This window comes from Manacus vitellinus, unplaced genomic scaffold, assembly GCF_001715985.3.
Source record: "Manacus vitellinus isolate BGI_N305 unplaced genomic scaffold, ASM171598v3 scaffold_2_pilon, whole genome shotgun sequence".
Taxonomy (NCBI): domain Eukaryota; kingdom Metazoa; phylum Chordata; class Aves; order Passeriformes; family Pipridae; genus Manacus; species Manacus vitellinus.
The window spans coordinates 2,638,837-2,664,232 of record NW_021940208.1 but is presented as its reverse complement, the minus strand read 5'-3'; the positions used below and the strand labels follow the sequence as shown (position 1 = coordinate 2,664,232).

At 38.9% G+C, this 25,396-nt stretch overlaps 1 protein-coding gene across 1 annotated transcript in view; it reads right to left on the bottom strand.

The window, feature by feature from the left end:
* Positions 1 to 25,396, bottom strand: part of DLG2 (discs large MAGUK scaffold protein 2) — a 999,038-nt gene that overhangs the window by 854,692 nt on the left and 118,950 nt on the right. Inside the window, exon 4 of the mRNA XM_018071067.2 lies at positions 22,229 to 22,368. Within this exon, the coding sequence (XP_017926556.1) occupies positions 22,229 to 22,368 (140 nt within the window). The remainder of the gene's footprint in view (positions 1 to 22,228; positions 22,369 to 25,396) is intronic.

The following is a 25,396-nucleotide window of genomic DNA, read 5'->3' as shown; positions in this document are numbered from 1 at the left end:
GTAATAACTCAGGAACATCTCTCTATTCCAGTGTATTAAGGTTCAATAAGCCTTAGCAAAACAATATATGGTTTCCAAACTGAAACAAAGTATATGTTAACAATCCCTCTGAATGTGAAGAGATATTTAATTTTGTGTTATGAAATAAATGGGACTGTTTAATCGAAGAGATAAAAAGGATACTTGCTGTGTGTTGTGATAGATTTATTAAAAACTAACAATCTTTGATCTGAGTCATTTCTTATTCTTGATTACATACAATCCTCCCTTTAGAGGCCAAGCAAAAGCCTACACTGTCTAAAATTATCTGTACACTTTATAGCCAAAAGCTTCCTTCTCATACAAAGGAAGTGTTCAAAAACACCTCATTATTCCTGAACCATGACCTGAGATGTAGAATGGGCAGCCCCAGCATGACACAGTACAAATGCAGTGGACAACATGCACCACGCTTGTACATCCTTGTAGGAGGTTCTGGAAGTAATGACTTCAAGCTTGAAGTAAAACTGCTGCCAAAGACTTTTTATCAGACCCCTGTATCTAGAGGGCTGGGAGTTAGAACAACTCTATCTTCCTCTTCACAGAAGAAAACATGGTCTTATTCTCTTCAAGTTGGTCAGAGAAACAGAAGAGATTTTACAAGCAAATGTTGCATAAGCAGATTAAAACTTCATTTGGTAACTTTGCTCACATGGGCAGTAACCATGAGTATTGTAGATCACCCTAAAAGCAACCTTGTAATTCTGTGTATAATCAACACTAATCTATGTAGTTTATAATTAACAGGTACTATTTAGACTGTAATCTCTTCAGGGCAATGTCTCTTTTATTGTGCAAACTTACAGTATTATTTAAATGTTTATTAATAAACTAGTAAGCACATTATCTACCTTGATAATTTTATCTAATTTTAACAGTGCTCAGCAAAGTTTTTCTGTGCATATAACACATCTTTCCGATAGCTTATTAGGACATGTACAATTGACACAATCAACCAACAACAGAATTCTTGCTGATTATTTTTTGCCAAAGTACATCGCTCGGAGTTATTAAAGACTTGTCACTGATACTACTTTCAGTAGGCAGCATGTTCCAGTTTATGCCTGAGCCAGCATCCAGACAGAAGGAGCATCTGCCCTCACAGGCAATTATGGTGTATGGGGTTTCCAAGAGTTTCTATGGAACGTCTTCCTATAGCAGCCGAGCTATAGGAATGGCAGATGAATTCTCCAGTCTATTGTAAGGCTGCAGACTTAATACCTGATTTAGATATAAATATATATATACATCAATAGGAGGTGCTTGTAGCCATCTGCAATAGTTATCACGTTTACTTCCTGGGGTGAGGCTTAACATGGAGAATATAAAAAATATTAAAAAAAAACCACCAAGAAATATATAGGCAAACATTATTCTGCTCTTCCACTCTCTAGCATATTGCTTCCAGATCTTTGAATATACTTACACACACACACACACACTTGAATGGGATATTTTCTAGAAACATGCACTGCTTTGTGGCCAGAAAACGCTGATCAGCTTTACAAAGGGACTGGGAGGGTGGGTGGGAGTGTGAGGAGCTACAGTCCAGAAGCCAAATAAGTGTGCAACTGCCTCAGGGTTCAGAGAGCTAATGTGCCTTCTTCTGCAGCTTAGGGAACGCTCTCCTGTATGCTTTTAGCAAGAGAAATTCAAAACACAAGATAATCAGTCTTTTGCCATTTTGTATCACCAATCGGTAGCTCTGCTCCTGTCCCATGAGAGCCTGTCAATAAATACCTGCTTGCCCCAAGTGCTTTACATAAGGAGAGGAAAGGTATAAAAAAACCTCAGCGATCTGCTAACTTTTGGATGCCAATATCTGTCAAGAAATCTATCATCTCGGTAACCAAATGCTTCAAGGAACATATAGTGCTGAGAGATGTTGCTTTTATTTAATTAACTTTTTCTAGAGTAAGCATATTTGAAAATCATTAGAACATTTAAAAAGCTACATTTCAAAATAATATATGCTGGAATTATCTATTTGACAGGACACTGATGTAAATTAATTCATTCCGCAGCTATGCTGGACTTTGAAGCAACCCGAGCTGAACTGAGATGCTCAGCAGGATGCTGCTACTAGCATAGGACAGAGCACACCTCTACGCCAGGTACAGCCAACCTGTTCACACTCTGTTCAAGTTGTGTGTGAACTAGAACTGGAATCAAGTCAAGTTCATCTGTTACAACATGCCAGCAACAGCAAGAATGCCTTCTGTGCCTCTGATCTGTCCTCCACGGCCTGCACCTTTCTGCCATATCTAGACAGAGCTGACAGTTCTCCTAAATGTGCTGTGAGCATCACTGGACCACAAAAACAAAAAGTTGTACATCTTGGACAGATTGTGGGAGACAAAGCATCACTGACGGTTTGAAGAGTTTTTCCCACAATGCCATGTACAGACTCTAAGATGTGCTTTGCTCTTTCTGTACCCTGCTAGTCCTATTTATATGCCTCTTATAGTCCTTATCACAGGAAGAAATGTCATTCAGCAAATTTTTTGACAGGGTATCTGTTTCATCGATATCACAGATGACTGAAAACCTGGACAATCCCAGAGCAGGCCATGCAAGAAACTAAAATCAGAAATATAATCCCACAGAAGTCAGGCAGCTTAATTTGCCTCAGCTGGACTTAAATTTCAGTCCAGAATTAATATAATGGAGCTCTCTTTTTGTCCACAAAATCCTGTAAAAAAGAAGATGCCTAATTCAGTGTTTCTAAAGTCCTGTAGAAAGGCACGATTCCAGGCCAAAAGACTTAGACATCAGAAAGGATTTTATTTGGGTTTCTGGTTCATTGATGACATCAAGGTTTGCTCCACATCACATCGCACTAGCTCAGACTTTGCAGCTGTCTTAAGTCAGGGTGATGTTGCAGATCACTACGAGGCTTCATGACTAAGCTCTGTAAGAATGTCATCACACTTTCTTCTGCACCAGTCTTCCCAATATGACCAGTAAATGTGAACAGAGAAAACAAAAATACAAAATTGGGCATGGAATCTACTGTATAAATCACATCACAAGGTTTTAATTTTTAAGTTATTGTATTTGGAAGTGAGCATAAATATCACAATAACATTTATTTTGTCCTGGGATTTTTATGATTCCACTTTAGCCAATATAGATTCAACATCTCAGAAAATTTTATGACAGACTTAAAACTGTTACAGTTCAGGAACAATTATCTGACTGTGGGCTTGTGTCTCGGAAAGGTCAGGATCTGGTTTAATGCTGCTCCCCCCTCCCGAGAGCAAGTCTTGCTCTCAGTATGTTTCTGGATGTCAGAATGTCACTAGTGAACTTTGCGTTTGCTCATTCCTGATACAGATTTGACCATCCAACTAAAAGCTGTCATCCAGGCTATCACTTACTGAGTAGTCACTTTGGCTGAACACAAAACCTATACTCAAACCCCATCTCCCTGACTATCCATTTCCCACAATTGTCCAGTTGCACTGTGACTCTGGTCTGGGGCAAGACGACTCAGTTTCCAGGCAGGAAATTCAGGCAGGGAGGAGACACTAGCTCGTGCTTCAGCTTTTGTCCTCCCAGATAGAAAGTTCAGATGAAGCTGGCAGGAGTCAGCAGGCTCCACAAATTCAAGCCTTGTGACTGACCTGAAGACACACACAGGATTCATCTTGGTGGTCCAGGCTCCATCTCCAGTGTCGCTCATCATTGAAAAAGAGAATCATAGAATGGTTTGGGTTGGAAGGGACCTTTAAGAGTCATCTGTTTCAATGCCCCTGCCATGGGCAGAGACATGTTCCACTAGATCAGGTTGCTCAGAGTCCCATTCAACTCGATCTTGAATGTTTCCAGGGATGGGGCATCCACCACCTCTCTGAGCAACCTGTTCCAGCATTTCACCACCCTCATATTAAAAAAAAATATTTTTTATATATAGATATAATTCTACCTTCTTTTAGCTTAAAACCATTATCCCTTGCCTTGTCACAATAGGCCCTGCTAAACAGTTTGTGCCTATCTTTCTTAAAAGCTCCTTTTAGATACCGGAAGGTACTCTAAGGTCTCACAGGAGCCTTCTCTTCTCCAGGCTGAACAATCCCAGCTCTCTCAGCCTGTCTTCATAAAAGAGATGCTGCTCTGATCATCTTTGTGTCCCTCCTCTGGACTCACTCCAGTAGGTCCAGATCCTTCCTGTGTTGGGACACGGTTGAAGTACTCCAAGTGGGATCTCTGGAGAGGGGATTAAAGGGGCAGAAAAGAGGACAGCTCATGTAGAGCTTTATTTTCGAGCTGGGGTACAAACCAAGGCACTGGTGTGTCTCCTTTCCCAGGCAGCAGAGAGTCACTAAGGTCATGCAGTGCTGGACTGTGCCACGTGTAATGGTTCATGCAGCAGAGAGGCACCAGGGTAGTGTGCAGCTACCAGAGTCCTTGCAAACACAAGCCTTGAAAGGGCTGTTGCTTGGGTACAGTCTCCCCTGCTGAGACCTAGCGCACCAAATACTGGTGGGCGGCCCGACCTGCCATGGCAAAGAGGAAAAATGAGCAAAAAAACCACTGCAAAGATGAACTGTGCTGCAAGGATGAAGAGGTAAATAATTCACTGTTCAGAGGCATGAGAATGACACTCAAAGCATGAGACTGGACAGACTGGTTGCAGTTTTCAGGCAAAGATGCACCCCAGCTGTAGCTGCATACCAGGCAACTACCCACACAAGAAATGGAGACAACTAACTTATGTATGGCTGAGTTCTTACTCTGATAGAGTATTTTCCAAAACCTTCTTGGTAGCAATGTTTTTAAACTCCATAAGGCAAATTTAGATGCCTTTAAACACAAGAATTAATAAGATTAAAATGTTAAACAAATAAATGCATTTCTCACAGCTCACTGGGATCAGAGTCAGATCATTCTCCCCATTCCTTTAGCTTTCAGACACCAGCCTGCACTTTGCTGAGCATAAAGAAGATGAAACATAAAGAGTAATTGGGGATATTAAAGTTCTATTTCTTTCAAATAAAGCAGAAGCTATCACCAAATTCTTCTGAAGGCTGGAGGAAAAGGACTAGAAAAATTAAAAGGCTGAACATAATTAACGAATGCCCATTTAGAATTGGCTATTATAAAACACCTTGGAGGCTAAATCTAGAGCTGAAGAGAGTAGGCTGTATGCAGAAACAGACTCTGAAAGGAGCTCCATATGCACTGTATCAAGCTGGGGGGAAACATAGGGAGACGTGGTTGCACAGGGAGGTCCCTTCAAGCATGGAGTAATGACACCTGCCAAAAGCCCTGCAAGCAGGAAGGTCAGTTGCAGTAAGAATAACATGTTAAAGCACATGGTTTGATTCCAGTTGTGCCCACCTGCACATATATTATTTATTAGCTTCAGTGGAGTCCCTCCACATTTAAGCCCACATTAGTGAAATCACATTCTTGCCCTGAAAATACAAGCAGACCACAGCTGGAAGCAAATGCAAATGCTTGGAAACAGAAAACAGAAAGTAAGTCATTAATTGTAAAGGAAAATATGACTAATGATTTTAAATTAAATAATATTTGCATGCTATGTTAATTAGCAAGGATAATGTTTATTTTACTTACACAGAAGTTCTGGATACATAAATTCCAACCTACATATTTTAGTTGCCATAACAACTCAATACATTTATTCTCTTGTGTCATTTTTTATTGCATCAGTGTGGATTTATTTTTTTAACAACTAAAAAAAACTCCAACTGCTTTGGTTGCTACAATAACACAGTATTTTTTAATTGTTCTTTTCACATTTATGTTTTCTTAAAACCAATATAATTTTCCTCCAAAGATGTTCCTAGCACAGTGTGGGAATTTTACTACCAATTTCAGGGCTCAGTGCTGGGTTTGCCAGAAATCCCAAGGATACATACAGCCCTTTACCTCAAACTGCTACTCCAGTAGTCCTCTTTAGGATATACAGTTTGAGGTCAAGATCATAACAGAAGGCCCACACAGTAACAGCCCCTACTTGGTGCATTTTCCCCTGAAAACCAGAAATAAATTAAATGAGCACTAGACTTTTCAGAAAGGTGCATAGCTGTAATAGATTTGAGGCAGCAAACATAGCTGCAGAGATGTAAAACAGTTAAGTAAATCACTGCAGGGCTCTCAAGTCAGGAGGATCTTACAGAGTGGTTTCCACTTTCCATACACAATGGTGCAGCACATGATGAGCTCAACTTCACTTTTATCCAGGAAGAGAACTGATTCCTAAACTCTTGGGGCCTCCATTTTTTACAGATACAATCAAATGGTACCATGATGGAGGGAAGAGGGAGGAGGAAGATAGCCTTTGCCCTTCCCTCTTTCCAGCAGACCACAGGCTGCTGTTGGTTATTGACCTTTCCCAGCTCTGCACCCCTTCAAAAGGGCCCATTAAATTGTAATTACTTAACTGCTGATGTTGTGTTTTTATCTGGTCCCCTGTAACAACCATAATGAGAGAGACTGTATAATTAATAACAATTATAGTAAGGTGCAAGATGAGGAACTGCTTGGTAACCATTGTTCCATACAGCTGTCATGGAGTGACCTCAGATTAGAGACAATAGGGCATTTCTGAATGTAAGGTTAGAGTTTTTGATAGAAAAGGACTAGTACAATGGCTGCTATGGGCTGCCTTGGCTTCTGGAGGCAGTTCTTCATATACTGCTAAGTATAATAGTATCTATTTCAGTCAGGACAACTATGATCGTTGCTTTCAAAGGACTGTATTCCTCTTAGTTACCAGGAGAAAAAGACTGTATGTGTGTTACCACACACAGTTTATGACAGGATCTACCCCTCATAGCATCTTTCACTACCTAAAAAGGCTACAAGAGAGCTGGAGAAGGACTTTTGACACAGGCATGTAGTGACAGGACAAGGGGAAATGTCTTTAAAGAGGACAGGTTCAGATTGGTTATCAGGAAAAAATTCTTTACTGTCAGAGTGGTGAGGCAATGGAACAGGTTGCCCAGAGAAGTTGCAGATGCCTCATACCTGTAAGCATTCAAGGCCAGGTTGGATGAGAGTTCAGGCACCCTGGTCTAGTGGAAGATGTCCCTGCCCATGTCAGGAAAATTAGAACTAGATGATCATTAAGGTCCCATTCAACCCAAACCATTTCATGATTCTAACAACTCGAAATAGGAGTAACATCCAAGAGTGCTATATACTGCATGATAACCTTGTATAAAATATATTTTAATAAGAAGTCACTCAGATAATGTGATTGGATTCTGATTTATCTCATGATGTGCTGCAGGTCCATAGCAAATCCAAGAACAGAAACACTCTCCTGTCTCCACTACTGGCCCACACAGTCTCTTCCTATTTATACACACCTCCAGAGAAATACAGAAGAGGAAACTATGTATGTTTCACTTGAGATTAAATGTTGTGCATGTTCTTGCCAGAAATGGTGCAATTAAGTCAGTCTACTCCATAGCAGTAATAAAACTAGTCCTATTTTGAGAACTGATATATCATAAAGTGACACTCACAAAGACCAAAGGTGTTTTATACCAAAACAAGAACATAAAGCCTGTATTAAAGACAAGAAAAGAAGAAAAAAACAAAACAAAACAAAACACAAAACACCAACAAAACCATAAAATCAAAGCCTTGAAGGATATTGTAATGATTTTCACTTCTCAAGATGGTTTTACTTGAAGCATCCTAAACCTTAGTATAGAAGAATATTTGTTTCAGCCAGAGCCATAAGGAGGAGCAGTAAGCAGTGGTTGTCATTACAGTGGCAAGATGCCTTGCTAAGTCATGGCTGCTGAGCTAGACAATTGGATATACTCATGCTGACATGCAAAAAGGACTGCAACTAAACAAAACCTTTGGCAAAACATAGTGCCATATCTCTTAATCCAGCTTCACTCCTACAAAGCATTACAAAATATCAAAGGAAGAGGACTTAAAAGGTAAGTTAAGTAGAATGAATCAGGTCATTAAACTGCAGAATACATCATCACGCTCCCTAAATGTTGATAAACAGACAACAAAGTATTTAGTGAAAGGGAAAACAAATACTTCACTAAATACTTTGCAGAAAGTTAGGGCTCCGTGGATCTGCCAATGCTCGACAATTTCCTTTGTGTCAATCGTCCTGAGCTCCATGCTGGATAAGAATCTGCCACTGCCTAATGGAGAGATAGCAGAAATATGTGGGTTTGTATGAGGACTCCAAGAACTATTAGCACTAGCCACTGACAAAGGTTATTAAAAAATTATGGACCATGCAGGGATTTCAGCTTCTGTGAGCTTGTGGTTGTAGAAGCACAGAAGTGTAAGGGTTGCTGTAAGCCCATTAAATAAATATCACTGTCAACTGTAGTTGACACTGAGAGAAGGAGAAAATGTTTCATGTACCAGGCAGTGCCAAGGGTGGTAGGGAGGAAGTCTCCCAGTCTATATAATGCCTCTTCCATGCATACTACCTTATGCAGGCCATATGGTTCCTACATGGACCAGGAATTCTTCACAGGTACCAGCTGAAGCTGATGGTTCTTTACTTGAGAAACAGAGCCCTTGTCACAGCTCACTGACATCAAGGGGAGCCTGGATGAGGCAATAAATCTGGTCTTATAAAAACTGTCAACTCTGCAACACCTCACGCTAAAGCTGTCTGCAACTTTATGCATTTGCATGTGTCTACACAGCTTAGGTAAGTCTTTCTCCCTTTGTTGGAATGTATCTCTCATCAAAGAGGCTAGTTTGAGTATCAATGTATGTATAGGCTAGGGAGAATGTCAAATGAAAAACTTGAAACCATTGGAAAATATTTGCTGGAAACATCCCAAATCACCTTTATGCCCTAGTTACTCTAGTCTACTGTATGTCCTACTCTACTCTACTCACCTCTCATTAGCAGGGGCTCAAATTCCAATTCTGGTTGTATTCAGAAGCCTCAGAAAAACATTGATGTTTGTTAATGCCAACAGAACACAGCTCTGTGTGCTATTCTGTATATGTAGCTGTCCTGGTTGCAGCTGGGATAGAGTTCATTTTCTTCCTAGTACCTGGTACAGTGCTGTGTTTTGGATTTAGGATGAGAATAATGTTGATAAGACACTGATGTTTTAGTTGTTGCTAAGCGGTGTTTACACTAAGCCAAGGACTTTTCTATTTCTCACACCAGCCCACCAGGGAGAAGGCTGGAGCGGTGCAAGAACCTAGGAGGAGACACAGCTGGGACAGCTGAGGTCAAATGATCCAAAGGATATTCCATACCATGTGGTGTCATGCTCAGTATGTGAAATGGGAGGAAAGCTGGTCAGGGATTGCTGCTCAGGAACAGGCTGGGCATTGGTCAGTGGCTGGTAGGCATAGTTTGCTTTGTATATCCAAATTCTTTTTTACTATTATTTTCCTTCCCATTTCTGTTCTGTCAAACAGCCTTATCTCAACCTAAAAATTTTACTTTTTTTTTTCTCAGTTCTTTCCTCCATCCCATGGGGAAGCAGGGGAGTGAGCAAGTGGCTGTGTGGTGTTTAGCTACCTGACAGGTTAAACCACAACAGCAGCCCCATTCTTGACAACCTATTGCATTATTGCTACCACAAGGTCAAGTTCACATTTCACTAGCTTATAAACAAAGATGAAGCTAGGCAAGATCATCCTCTTGACACATTTTTGTGCAGTACATAGTAAAACAGGGCTCACAAGAGATGCCCCTAAAAGAGATGGTACATTATAATATTGCACTTTTAAAGGCTACTAGCAAAAATGCAGTTTTACTATTAAGACAAATACCTGTAATCAGTGATGTAATTTCACAGTTTGGAAACATCACAATGTCTATTTTCTTAGCTACAGTTAACAAGGAATCTTCTTTTGAATATCTGTGACCAACGTCCTGATCACCCTTCACAAAGACAATCCAAGCCTTCTTTGTCTTTTGGCTGGGCTGCAACAAAACACTGTGAAGCTGGGCACAAAGACTGGTTTTCCAAATTCACTACAACTTGAGCACTCCTCTCTATTCAGCACTGAGCAAGAATGTCAGATCAGTCCTCCCCTCTCTGTGATGACTCTGTAGAACAGAACACCAGTATAAAGAGGTTTTTAGTCCTTGTCCAAGAGTAAAATGATCATCACAAATTGCAAGTGAAGAGTAATATATGATGATTCTAAACCTCAAAAGTAACAGAAGTGTCCACTTTGAGTGCAAAGATATCTGTTTATATCAGGCACATTCCCTAGATGGTAAAAAAAGCAAGGAAGCCAAGACATAAAGTGATACCGAATTAAGAAGCAGCATTAAGAAATACACCTCTAACAGCAGAAGATGGACTGTTTCAGGTAACAATTTATTCAGCAACCTGAATACTGAAAGCTGTAGTTACAGGCTTGCTGTTGACCTAGCAGAGATACCATTGGGTGTGCTATGGGCATTTACAGTTAAAAAAAAGTACAAGATATCTCAAAAAAAAAAAGAAGACTGGTTACATAAGTGAAGACATATGTCCGCCATGAATCTTCCTACTCTTCAGGAAGACACAAAGTTGTCCATTTTGTTACCTCTGGTTTTCTACAAACTCACCGCAACACCAAAAAATGTCTGAGAAAAGACACAAGTCTGGCGTAATGACTGAACTGAAATCTCTCAGCAGATCTTCAGATCCACTATGTCTGCTACTGCTAATTCAATTTTTTTTTCCAACCTGTACAGCAGCTGTTTTTCTTGTCTCTTCTCAGAAAGCAACACCATGACTACTTGAAAGTGCTGAGCTAAAATATATATATACAGCATTTCAGAAAACCAGGTAGGCTCCCCTACACTTCTGGAAAGAACTGGAGTATTGATCAACAGGAGGAGAATGTCATACTAGGAATGCTTGTTACAGCTGCAACCACCTATCTTTTCAGACAAAACACAGTTTTAAAGATGAAACAGAGAGCTAGTGCACTAGCTCTCTCTGAAGAGCTTCTGAGCACTGAAAGTGGCAATATCAAGAAAGTTCCTCACTGAATATGTGCTGAAGAACTGAGGAAGCAGATGGGGAGGTCAAGAGCTAGTGAGGTACAGGAGTAGACATGCAGAGAGGAAACAGACCTTAAGAGTAAGACAAACAGTGGTGTCAAGATGGTGGAAAGGTGGAAGTCAACAGAGGCTTCCACCAGCAAGGAAAACAGAGAAATAAGTGTAGAAAGTGACCTCTATAAAAAGCCATTTGGATGAGTAAATGGATCAAGATTACAGAGGAAAAAGAAATATGTTCCTAAAGACTTGAAAAGAAGAATGGCAAAGGATGAAATTAACTCCTTCACAGTGCGCAAAGGTCTAGATGAATGCTTAATTCACGATCCAGCCAAATATTATAACGGCAAATAAGCAGCAAATTCTCTCATCTCTAAACCAGAGGCAGCTTTCAGTATAACTTGTTCAGATTAAAGTGGTACAAGTGAGAATCAAGTACAGTCAAAAATGTAAAATGTACAAGCTGAAAATGCATAAGGTCCTGTGTTTCTAGTATTGTTATTTGTAACAGTATTATACATAAAAAAATGTGGAGAGAAATTATATTTTCAAGCTGACAGCTTCCTTTTAGTTTCCCAGGTTGTTACTTTTGGAACTGTATTTTACTATTTGCTAAAACCTGCAAGTATCTGTTCTGGTTTATAAAAAACTAAAGAGGATGGATATTTTCTCTTTCATGTATATTTATCTTACTGAGCAAAGATACATGCATCTATCCAGAAAATCAGTCCCAGGGTGACCTTTATATGATCCAGAAGTCTTGGGGTGATATCTTTCTTTACTCTTGGGAACTAGTTAGGAAGCATTTTAATAAAGAAGTATTGCTAGAGTGCAAAAATATATAATGGACTATTAAACCTCTCTATGGAGACCCGTGTTCTTTGCACATGGATAGCAGTGAATTCTCTTGCTCAGTTGCTCAGATTGGTGAAGAATCAGAGTTAATAAACGTGTGAGACAAATTGCTCTGAAATATTTTTAGAGTGAATCTTAACTAGAGTACATTTGTCCCTGAATATCAATTTTACAGAACCCTTACAGCTTTATAAGGCAAAGAAGTATATTTTTAAGAGTTGATGTATTTGTTTTTGCAGGTGATTAAAATAGAACTTCTCAGAATCTTATTAGAAACAATGAATTATATCACATACTCTTTAAAGGAACTGATAGCTTGTGGAAGAAACCTGTTGGGACATTCTGATATTTTTATTTATTAGCAACTTTTTCAGATTACTTGGTGTTCCCTTGTTAGAACATATCATGGTTTAGGAAAATTATTTTAGAAAAAATAAGTTAAAATTGCAAGAGCTTTTTGTCAAGTGATATTTTCAAACTAGATCTATAATTTTTCACCTTGATACATACAAGTAGAATTTACACAATAGTCTGACCTCAATGCTTATCATAATAGACGCTCACTGCTTAATTAAAAGTTTGGCTAATTCTGTATGCTGGTTAATACTCAGGTACATTTTCATTGGGGAAAATTATTGTTTCTGGTCCCTAACAGCTGTTCTGACCTGCTCCCAATCCTTTGCAGATGAAATAACAAATCACAGATTAGAAAAGTACCTAGAGGTTGATTGATAGGTATATTATATAAATGTGAAAAAAAATAAAAGCAAATAAACCTGTTGTGGAGGATATGACTCCTTCATCATTTCCGATCAGGTATAGTTTGTTTAATACCAACATCCCAGATCCATCCCACCAACGTCAGGAGAAATCAAATATTAAATTAAATAAACTATTGTTAAACTAAATCAAATCTCCCTGTTAGAAAGGACATATCAAATCAGTGAGTCCTCTAAACTCTCATGCAAGGCAAACCAATATGATGATGATGTTAAAATCATAGAATCATAGACTATCCTGAGTTGGAAAGGACCCACAAGGATCATCAAAGTCCAACTCCTAGACCTGCACAGAACAGCTCCAAGAGTCACACCATGTGCCTGACAGTATTGTCCAAACACTTCTTAAACTCTGACAGAGTTGGTGCTGTGACCACTTCCCTGAGAAGTCTGTTCCAGTACCTAATCACCCTCTGGGTGAAGAGCCTTTTCCTAAAATCCATCCTCAGCCTTCCCTGACACAAATTTGGGCCATTCCCTCAGGTCCTGTCACTGGTCACCACAGAGAAGAGATCAATGCCTGCCCCTCCTCTTCCCTCACGAGGAAGTTGTAGACTGCAACGAGCTCTCCCCTCAGTCTCCTCTTCTCCAGGATGAACAGACCAAGTGACCTCAGCTGCTCCTCACACGGTTTCCCCTTAAGGCCCTTCACCATCTTCATCGCCCATCTTTGGACACTCTCTAATAGCTTAATATCTTTCCTATACTGTGGCGCCCAAAACTGCACACAATATTCAAGGTGAGGCCGCCCCAGTGCAGAACAGAGGGGACAATCCCCTCCCTTGACTGGCTGGTGATGCTTTGCCTGATGCCACCAGGACACAGTTGGCCCTCCTGGCTGCCAGGGCACTGCTGACTCAAATTCTACCTGCCATCGACCAGGACTCCAAGGTCCCTTTCCTCAGCACTGTGGAAAAGTGAGAGGAAACAAAGGAAAAGGCTTTTTATGTGAGCATGTCTAACTCTATGCAAACACAAGATGATGGCACAAGTAGAATGATGTCTAGTTCCAAGACTTGTCCAGGGGGACAGAAATTGTCTGTTTAGAGAGTAGGGTGACATGCATGTTGCTCTCCTCTCAGCATCATGACTTCCTCAGAAAACTCTCCTACAGGGATTTTGGATATGGAGGCCAGAATACTGCACTCTGGAGCATTTCTATCCCCAGGACGACACTGTTCTGCATAGATACAACTTGGTCTAAAATGGAAACACTGGTCTGACCACATTAAAACACATTCAGAAACTCTAAAATGACATTTAACAGATGCACTGGCACTCAAGTTATTGACAAGCTACAGAACAAATAACAAATTTATAAATAGAGACCCAGCATGGATACCCAGTATGGAAAAGTCACTTAGCTGCAGCTAGTCATAAATAAGGGTTTTAATAACACAGTGACTTTGAAGTTACCCATATCTAAACATTAGTCAACTCAGCTGAAAAGGCAAGTGTATAAAATAATATCTGCAAGTAAAGAAAACCTTATTAATGCAAAAAAATACAAAATTGAAAGCTAGTGTATATTAAAAATAAACACCAAAAAAAAAATGGAGTCAAGCTTCAGCATTGTTGTTCAGCAATTATTGAGTTACAGTTTTTACACATCCTTGGGTGCCAAAGGAACATATCTAGAAAAACACAAACCAAGATGTCCCTTATACTGTACCCCTTAAAAAGATTGCTGCTGTCTTGAAGGAGAACTTAGTGCCAAATAGAATTACATGGGAATTGGCTCTGGTACAAAATCAACCCACAGACACAAACTGCATTTGATCAGATAAATACATACTCAAGGAGCTAAATCTAGTGAAGAAACAGACACATAAAACTCAATGTTTTGAACTCTTCTAATGAAACATTACAGTTGATCATACCTAATGATTCTTGCATATTAAGTATAATCACTTAAACAAAATCAGATTTGGCTCCTGGTTGTAAAAGAAGCCATACAAATTAAGCTGTACCCAGCTACAAACAAAGAAAACAAACAAAATTCCAGAGAAGAGACCGAATTTTTATAGGCACATATAGAAGTGTCTTGCAGGCCCACACTTTTTTTGGCAAACTGTTAGTGTGAAACAGATTAATGGTTTGCTACTTGCTCTAGGCAGAAGATTTTTAAGTAAGGGTTCTACTACTGGAACTTTTAACAAGCCAGCACTTAAAGGACAGAGAAGTAATTACAATGTTTATAATAGCTGAGTACAAGGATAGCAGGCATTCCTGAAGCAAACAGAAATAGGAGGATTAATTTCGTGTGTTGCAATTTACTGTATTTGCAAAACAAGCCTCCAAGCATAAGAAATGCATGGAACAGAAATTAAGTGAATAACTGGAGTCTTTGGGGACCATGTCTAAGCAATGATCACACACTGAGCGGAATGAAGATTGTGCATGTGAGATCGGGGTGTGATGACCAAACTTGCACAGTAATTGCAAATGATTTTCATTCAATATGCCAAAAGTATCTGCACCATATGCCCTATAAGTAAATAGTCTTTTCATGCTATGATACAGGAACAAGTAGACCTTTGGTTACCAGATTTATATGTAAGTGCAATAGCAGAGTGTTCTTTTCCTTCACCTCAATTTTCCACCAGGATAAAGGTCAAAAAACTGCTGAACAGAAATAAGCAGCATTGAAGACCAAATTAATGAAAACAGAGGTTAAAATAAGGGTAGATTCACGTCTTTTAATGAGTGTCTGGAGTTGAACACAAGCCTGTGGCTTCAAGAAGTATTACTACTATCATAGCTAAAGAGCAATTCAATTTTTGTTTACCAGAAGGATAACCCCATCTAGGTACTTTTATGTGCTCCATTATATATTTTCTGAATATCTCACAGTTTTAATTGTATCTATCTATGTAACAGTTGAGCAAGAAACATCCTTTAGCTAGTCTAGTGACTAATGCAATGCAGAGAGTCCTGGGAGGGAAGAAAAAATTTTCCTAGGCTAGTGGCCATTTGCTAAGCTGAGGAGCCAGGCTCAAACCTACCCACCCACTCTTAGCCTCCAGGAACCCACTAACAGCCACACAGAGAGTAGAGATGGAGAATACCTTTTCCCAGAATTATTTGGAACTGGGAACGGGAAGAACACTTTTCAAAGCCGTGGTAGATCTGAATTTAAACCACTTTCACCTCAATCCCAATCTAACATTTTCTAGGGGTGAAAAGAAATCAGTTTTCTCTGTCCAACGGAGACAATTTAAGAGCCCTAATTTCAAGAAAATGCTTTCAAGTTGTGAATGCTGGTCTTATAAATCTTGGTCCAAAGAAGCAATGAAGCTTTTTGGCAGAGGCCAAATTACAAACAAACCCTGTCTTCATGATTTCCAGCAGCTGACTGGGCACATCCCCAGTCAGTGAATACCATGCTGAATGTTTATAAAATAAGGTAATGCTGAGTTTCCCAGCACTAAGCACGTTCTGTGCTTGTAGTCCAAACAAACTAAGATTAGACTTGCAAAACAGCTAAAGCACCCATTATACAGGCTTGGTCTCTTCTTACTCTTCCCTGAGCATCTGATCCTGGTCCCCATTGGAAGACAGATACCAGGTTACATGGACAAGGTAACTGTTGCTTGGTTTAAGCCAATGCACATGCTTTACTACTGCAATTTGAAGTGACTCAGCTTAAAAGTTTTGAGATCCTCAGAAACTCTGGAGGTATGTTATCTTTTAGTGTCACCTCTGTACAGTCATGTTCTCAAATCTGGCATTTGTTCCCAAAATGAGCTTGTCTGGACCATATTGATCAGCCCAATGTCTAAGCACTGTCAGCATCCACAAACTACATGCTCCTGGCATACCTTCACAATGTGTTCAGTTAAGTGATCTCCAGATTCACTTCCTCCTATGTGTCACCAACCCTCCTACCAAACACAGCGTCCCACATCCCCTAAATTCAGTTTAAGAGGAATTCTGTGACAGTGCCTTACATAGTGGGCATTTGAACTTGAGTTCCCAATCTTTTCTGTTAATCTTCCCCTTCCAGATTTGAATATATGTGATAGTGACAGTGAGGAGGTACAGAAGAATGGAGAGAAAACTGGGAGAAGGGTTTTGCATGTGTGATGTTTGGGTGCTTCCTGGAGATGGAGGATTCAACCCTTAGGTATGCTGAAGAAGACAAAACATGCTAGACTTTAATACTCATAAGAGCAGTAATAGGTTATAGAGTCATGCATCAGCACTCTGTCCCAATAAATATTTAATTATTCTCTATAAATGAACAACATCCAAACAAAAAAAAAGCTAAATAATACCTGTAGCATAATTCATTTTGCACTCTTATGGGTAAGAAGAGAAGCACAAGCAGATCTTCTCTGGTCAAGAAGGGAGCTGAACATGGATTACCACATCCTCAGAAAACATCCTAACCAAATAGCTTCATAAGGAAATTTGTGTCAGCAGCGCCTTTACACACATTACAAGAGATATCTACCTATGGTCTTATTTACAGAATCGTTTGCAAGATTATGATTCTGAACCTTAATCAGGATAAGGTATCAACATCTTAATGAGGCACATTTTAAGGAAATGGCATCTTGTCCCATGTTTTTAATTCATTACTTGATAGTTTATAGGTGTATTTTGCATTTTGTGGATCTTAATTCTGAACATCAGTTTCTCCCCATGCAGTGCACCACTAGATATGGTCCTTAACTGATATCTGCACATGGTGAGATACCTCAGACACTGTAACTCCCAGTTCCCTTTTGTGACTCAGTTCTTAAGTTCTCTTCTCAAACCTCACATACAGTCCTTCAAAAAGTACACAGAACAGTAAAGAATTAAAACCTGCAGTTCCCAAACCGTGAGTTAGTATTTTCATTAATAAATAAATCTTCCAGAGCAGTTTCCATAATTTTTTTTATATACTTGGAGACATAGAGATAGACATATAGTGACTGTGCTGTCAAGACTAATTGCCTTCCACAGTGCCTCAAGGATTTTTGTTTTGGAAACTGAAATCTTTCACGCCTCTAAGTAGAGCTCCTTTGAGAAGAGTCTAAGACAACTAAATATTTTCTATCCCAAAAGATGAGATTTTTCATTACAACCCAGCATTTTTTGTTACAAGAGCTCTGGAGTCCCCAACATGAGAAGGATGTGGATCTGTTGGAGCAAGTCCAAAGGAGGCCACAAAGATGTTCAGAGAGCTGGTGCACCACTCCTGTTGAAGGCAGGTTGAGAGACTCAGGCTTGTTCAGCCTGGAAAAGAGATGGCAACAGGGAGCCCTCATTCAGTACCTAAAGGGGGCTCCAAGAAAGTTGGACAGGGACTATTTACAAGGTCATGTAGTGATAGGACAAGGGATGATGGCTTTAAATTCACAGAGGGCAGGTTTAGATTAGATATTCCTTATGATGAGGATGGTGAGACACTCGAACAGGTTGCCCAGAGAAGTTGGGGATGCCTCATCCCTGGAAGTGTTCAAGGCCAGGTTGGAGGTGGCTTTGAGCAACCTAGTCTAGTGGGAGGTGCCCCTGCTCATGGCAGGGGGGTTGGAACTAGATGATCTTTAAGATCATCCTTCAAACCTGAACCATTCTATGATTCTGTGTGATTCTGTGATATGTTTAAGTGCTTTTTGGAACAGGACTCAATAAACCGTCCTCCATGTCTACCACTAATTGAACAAAATCTAACAGGTTGTAATTGCACTTAGAGAAATCAGGTTTTTATCAGGAAAGACTTTCTATCAGTGAGGAAATAAATTACCTGAAGAAGTTGTTGACTCTCTGTTGTGGGAGGTTTTATAGAACAGACTAGACAAACGTGTCAGGAACAGTTCAAATGCAATTGATCTGCCCCAGGGCAAGAGAATAGACAACAGGGATAGTTTAGAACTTCTTCAGAGTTATATTCTAGAGTTCCTACATCACGACAAACTTGTTGGACTTTTTCATTTAGTGCCTAATATGCCACATTCCCTGCTTCCTATATGAATATATGAAACAAAAAAGAGTCTTTTCCAAATAGAACCCAGTAAACATTTCTAGTGAATACCGAACTTGGCCCAAAAACTGTTTCATTGATTCTGAAAACATCCACAAACTTAAGTTGATTTTGTCAAGTTGCATTTACAGGAGGGAAAACCACGCGGACAAATTCACAGAAAAAAAACCATTCATATATGCCCTTCTTTCTTCCTTTCACTAACACCCACTCACTTAAATTATTTTGGTCTATGATATTTACAGCTCCACCAGATACGTTGCCACATATATTTAGTTTCTGTACAGAGTGAAATGCAATAATAATGTGATCGTTGGTAATATTGCATTTTGCATCTGCAAACATTAGTGTCACTGGTTATTTGAATGACCTACAGTGGACCAAAAAGCAAGGATGTGGTGTTTAAATGCATAGGCCATACCTAAACATTTATTGATTTCATAAATCAATATGGTTCAGGAGCTCCTTAACGGTCTAAACCTAAACAGAACAGAAGTATACAAGTAAAAAAAAAAAAACACAAACCTGTGGAGAAAAAAAAGGCAGAAAAAAGCAGTAACTATCACTAAAACCCCAATACATTTTGTTAAGTCCATTGTTTGTAGCCATGAGCTGCTATATGAAGTAATTCATGCTATAACTTTGGATACAACTGGTTCCAACACATATTGTGAGCTCTTATATTCCACTGACTTTTCACTTGCTTTTGCAAAGGCCACTCAAAATTACAGTCTCTGAGTTTCAGAGACATCTCTCTTCTAAGGTTGAGAATGATGGGAGATTATAGGATGAGTCATGACCCTTTCATCTCTATTAAGTGATGAAGATCCAGTCCCAGTATGTTGCAAGATCTAGCAACAGTTTTCTACAAACAACTATGGTGGTCACAGATGCAAGGTGGTAGATTTGTACAGTATTGCAAACAACAACCTAAGACCTTTTATGTTATCTAAAAATCTACACTTTCAGAAAAGCAGATACATCCATACAAAGGCAGAATCACACGACACTTGACCTGGCAGTAAAAGCTGCTTTCCTTTTTATAAACAATCGAAATTGGAAAACAAATACTGAAAAAGAAAAATAACATACAGACAGTCAAGAAAGGTTTCAAGTGGAAGACATGAAAGGGGGATGGCCTCTGGAATGATTGATTACCCTTGGGCCTTCACTGCAGAGTACTGTATCCAGTTGTGGGATCCTCAACACAGGAAGGACAGTGACCCGTTGGAGCATGTGCAGAGGAGGTCATGAAGATCCTTGAGCACCTGTCCTATGAGGAAAGGCTAGGAAAACTGGGATTGTTCAGCGTGGAGAAGACAAAGCTTGGAGGTGACCTAATTGTAGCTTTCCAGTACCTGAGGGAGCCTACAAGAAAGCTGGAGACTTTTGACAAGGACATGTAGTGATAGGACAAGTGGGAATGGCTTTAAACTGAAAAAGGGATAGGTTTAGACCAGATATAAGGAAAAAAAATCTTCATAGTGAGGATGAAGAGACACTGGAACAGGTTGTCCAGAGAATTTGTAGGTACCCCATCCCTGGAAGTGTTTAAGGCCAGGTTGGAATAGGGCTCTGAGAAACCTGATCTAGAGGAAGGTGAACCTGCTTATGGCAGAGGAAGTGGAACTAGATGATCTTTAAGGTCCTTTCCAACATAAGTCATTCATTGATTCATGATTCTATGAAAGAAGGGAGGCTTTTTCTTTGCAAATTTGGGACATGTAATTGAGGATGCAAAAGGAAAGTACAAAACCATCATTTCCCGTGAGGAACAGACCATGAATAAGAATTTATGCGATGCATTAGATTATCCAGTTACATTTTCATAAGGTAATTTCTCATAGAGAGCAAAGGACTGTATTGGACTTGTACAGCAGCTGGTACATTCAGCATGTACTAATCAGTTCTGACTCGGAACTGCTGATAGTATGTTGTGTTGTCAAAAGGAAAAAAAAACAAAGCCTACACTTTCAGTCTGGTTTGCCTGCAGTTGGACCCTTAAAACAGATATGATTTTTAAAGAGACTAAATATTTTGTTCTCCCATTACACTGATGAAATTTATGGATAGACAGCAAATTTGAAAATGAGGGTACCCTGGATTCTGACTGCCAGCACCCTGGCTTGAAATGGTTATGCCAGTTTCTATGCTACATTTTTCTGTTGTTTTCCTTTAAATCAGAACATCTTTTTAATAAGATGAGGAAAGTTTGGAGTTAGCCCTGTATGTGCTATTATTCTCAGCACAGAATTTAAAGTTCAAATTCCTTTAGACAAGACCAGCAGCACACCTCTTAGATAGCAATGAGTTTAAGGAAGATGGGGTTGAGGGTCAAACACTGTGACGAGAGAGGAATAAAGAGTCTGTTCACTGTCTTTGTCAGATGCTTTGAGGCAAAACAGGCTGGAATACCCTTTCACCATTTTAAAGCATACAGATTTCTGCTAAAAAAAAAAAGATAGGTATTAGCTGGCTGTGCCTTCAAACTGTGACTCAAATGTTAAATCATTCACAGGATATATCCTACATTAATGTTAAGACTCATTTGTTCTGATTTCACTCAAATCGGAATGCTTGTTCTCATTAATTCTGCAAGCGTTCTTTTGCTAATTAATTTTCACAATAAATTTCTTCATTTCTTCAGAGAGTTTTGTTCTAGCTGCCTGCAATTCTGATTTATCTTTATAAAGAATCACATCTAAAATGTCATGTAGAACTACAATTTCTTTCTGGGTTTTACAAGTTTTAAAAGAAGGAAAGCTCTTAAAAATAGTCATGCCTATGGGAAGTTCTTTCCAACAACTTTTAAAACTTGAAATGCCTTTCTTACCATAACAACAATGGAAATTTTTATACATTGCCCTTATCTTCGATTTTGGTCTGGAAATTTGCAGTTTGCAGTCCATACCGACTCTATTTCTGTCTCACTGTTTAAGAACAGAGCAATTCATAGCTCAGTTCTGTGGGGTTTGTTTTGCCTTTGAAGTACAAATCTGGGAGAAGGCAATTAGTTTAGATTGCTAATTTAGCTAATAATAATCTGGAGGCAGGCAAAGGCAGATTAGAGTCAGTGGTGACAAAGTTTTGAACCCTTTCACTGGCTACAGGAGAAAAGGAAAAGTGTGTAACTGTCTTCTATGTAACTCTTCCTCATACAGAGACTATTCTAGTTGATTTCTGGACTATGGAAGAGTTCAGTCCAGTGTCAGTCTTGGAAATAAGAAAAGTCCTATTAAAATTTTGACATAGGATGTAATCACTGTAGTATTAATAATCTCAGTGATTATGGGCAAGTAGAGAAGATATATTCTCTTTTGGGGGCACTCACAGACACCAAGTACCAGATAAAGTACACCAAGGGTGATAAAATGAAAGGTTTTTACCTTCCCTTTGACAGATAGCAATTGAAAGGATGAAGAAGTTAACAACATCATCAAGGTCTGAGGGATAACACTATACATCCTTCACATTCTAATATAATTCCCTAATTAACCCATTCTTTCAATTATATACACCATTGCATGGCTTTTCTCAGGTTTGAGACATCTCAATCATTATATATATTTTAATTCTTATCTGTTAAATTACCTCTTGTTTTTTCTGCAGATTTTCATGGTCTGTAGCCGATGTCTTCTCCCATTTCTCTGCAACTTGATTTGCTTCTTCTATTTTTTGCTCATAGCTTTTCTGGGAATTTAGCAGGGTCACTTCATAAAACTCTTGAATATCTGTTTGTAAAGAGGAACAAGTAAAAGACATTATTTTCCCTATTGGCTTTGAATCCCTGGTGTTTTCCTTTGGTCAATATATGCCAATATATTATCATAATGATAAATATTTACTACATTTTAGTAGAAAGCATTAATATGCAACTTTTTTTCTAAAATTTCAATGAGATTCTTGAGGCATATTGCAATTTTAAAGAGGTCTTTAGAAATAATTTCAAAAATGTAAATGAATAGCATTATAAGAAGAGACACAAAGAACATGTTACATGCACACCTGAACAATATAGGCAGAACAGACCCTTATACAGAGAGAAGTAAGCCACAGATTGTTTTAACTAGTAAAATAGAAATTTGCAGATGTAAAATACCTTAAGAAAAACTTATTGACACCCATCCAAGGTACCTAAATCACTCTCAGCCCTATCTGCAGGTGCATTTGGGAATATTTCAAGTGGGGTGCACAACTTGAAGAAGGACTTTGTGGCTTCATCACTTCAATCTGTTGCCATTCAGAAGTGGCTGGTTAATGTTTGGTTTCAACCAAGAGTAAGCAAGAAACCAGGTCCTAATATTATGTTCAGATTTTTCTATCACATTTATTTCCATGGGGTATGATGAGAAATAAAAGATCCATCAGTAAAAACAGTTTTACTGAAATCTTTGCACATAATGACCTAAAGAGAGGGAAAAAAAGTGTTTCTCTTTCTTGGACGAGAAGTTTTTAGTCCAATAGTCACACACAAGAGGTGACATATTGTCTAACAGAGATAACTGACTTGCCAAAGAAGAAATAAACTTCACATTATTTTAATTAATAACAATGGACAGCCTTTCTCTTTGTTATGAAAGAAAGAGATTGCATCTACCTGGATACGCCTTGGGACCTCAGAGGAGAGATTTTTTTTATAGGGTCTTTGCCTGTCCTCACATTAAGTCCCTGGCCAGATCTCTAGAATCTCTTCCCTCTCTTTAGTAACAACTGAAGCTGAACTTTTCTTCTAACTCCTTTTATAACTTTCCAACTCATTATGTACTCTATTTTTCATGTACAATGGGAAAAAAAGAATCACAGAATCAGTAAGGTTTGAAAAGCCCTCAAAGATCATAAAGTCAAATCTTCAACCGAATACCGCCATGCCCACTAAACCATACCATGAAGTGCCATGTCTACTCATTTTTTGAATGTTGCCAGGGATGGTGATTCTACCACTTCCCTGGGGAGCCTGTTCCGATGCTTGAAAACCCTTTCAGTGAAGAAAATTTTCCTAATATCCAATCTGAAACTCCCCTGGTGCAACTTGAGGCCATTTTTCCTTTGCCTATTGCTAGTTGCCCAGGAGAAAAGGTCAATCCCCACCTTGGCACACTAACTTCTATTTCACAGATATACTTGTAAGAATTTATATTTCATATTATTAAGAACATTTCATTCCACCACTAAAACTAAAGTCTAGTTTTAAAACTAAAAGATACAGCATAGTTGCAATGAGAATGGAAGTTTCTGCATTCTTGATGTGGGGCATTTTTTGAATGCTCATAGTGCAATTGCAAACAGTTGTAATATATGGTTCGATGCCAGGTCAATTTGTATTGCAACTGCAAGTAAAATATATTAGGCTAATATGTAATTATCTCTAGATAAATACTTTGCAGAAGTAAGCTAGAAATTGCCCTCTGGCAGTAGCATTCAGCTGGTATCGCTGTTATTATCAGAGTATTAATTGGGTTGACAGTAGTCAGTCAAGGAACAGTAGAACAGCGCTTTCGCCCTAGCTTTAAAGCCTGCCTTGCCCTAGTGTTTTCATTAAAAATTATGTGTGAGCCACATTTGCAAGTGTATGCACATGTGCAAAATAAATGTTAAAACCTCAGTCTCTTTGTAAAGGCCCTTATCTATTCTGAAGAGCCCATGGGTTGCTTTCACTGGAATAATGATCACTGGTGTGTGGAGAAGAGCATTTCAGTGTACTTAAGCAGTCACAGAAGAAAGAACAGAGGATTCACTCAGTTGCTTTGTTATTCCATAAGCTAAAATTGCCATTTCTATGGAACAAGGGCAGCCAGATACTTGCAGTCTGTCAAGGTTAGCCGAAAATTTGTAATTTGCTCTGAGGAAAACCTGTCCTATCAAGTAGTCTCCTCTACGTGAGAGGTGCAATCACACTAGGAAGAGAAAAGAGTTGAATACTACTGAGGATGGAAGAAGAGGTGTAAAGGAGGTGATGGGAGCAAGCAGCTACAGAATCAAGCTTAGAACCAAGGTCATAAAAAGTAATTATGAGAAAATGGTAATTGTTAAGTAAAATACCAAAATACAGTCTGTCTCCCAGTGGGGTTTTCCAGGAAAATAATTCAACAATAAGACTAAAACCTTATCATAGAAAATATAGAAATAATATACAGACTTAGGTTGGAAGTGACCTTAAAAATCATATAGTTCCAACTGCCCTGCCATGGGCAGAGACACCTTCTACTAGACCAGGTTGCACCAAGCCCCATCCAACCTGGCCTTGAACACTTCCAGGAATGGGGCATTTCTTACACAAATTAAATCTGCACTAGTATTTCTTGGCATTATACTCCCTCCCTTCCAGGAAAACAAGTTCAGATTTCATTTAGAAATGGCAATAGTATTACTGATTAACTTTGTGAGCACAAAACACCTCTTCAGATGAACAATTAGAATCTCCGTACTGCTTCAAACATTTTGTTCAGCAATTAATTCATGTTTGTTTAAAGTGTCAGTGAACCTCACTGGATTTCCAGTCCAACAGAATTTGTTCATTTACTTCTTAAGAGATTACTTACTTTATTTAATAAATTCTGCTTGCTCTCCCTATAGTCTAGCCAAAATATTTTGTCAGTTCTGCTATATAAAGATAAATTGCAGACAAGAAATTATATATATTCTAATACGAAGTAATTCTAAAGATACCATCATTTATTTTATTTTGGATAACTCCCTCACTGGAGAAGTGGGAAAACAAATTTTCTCTACAGTAACATAGTAGAGAACATATCAGTATCA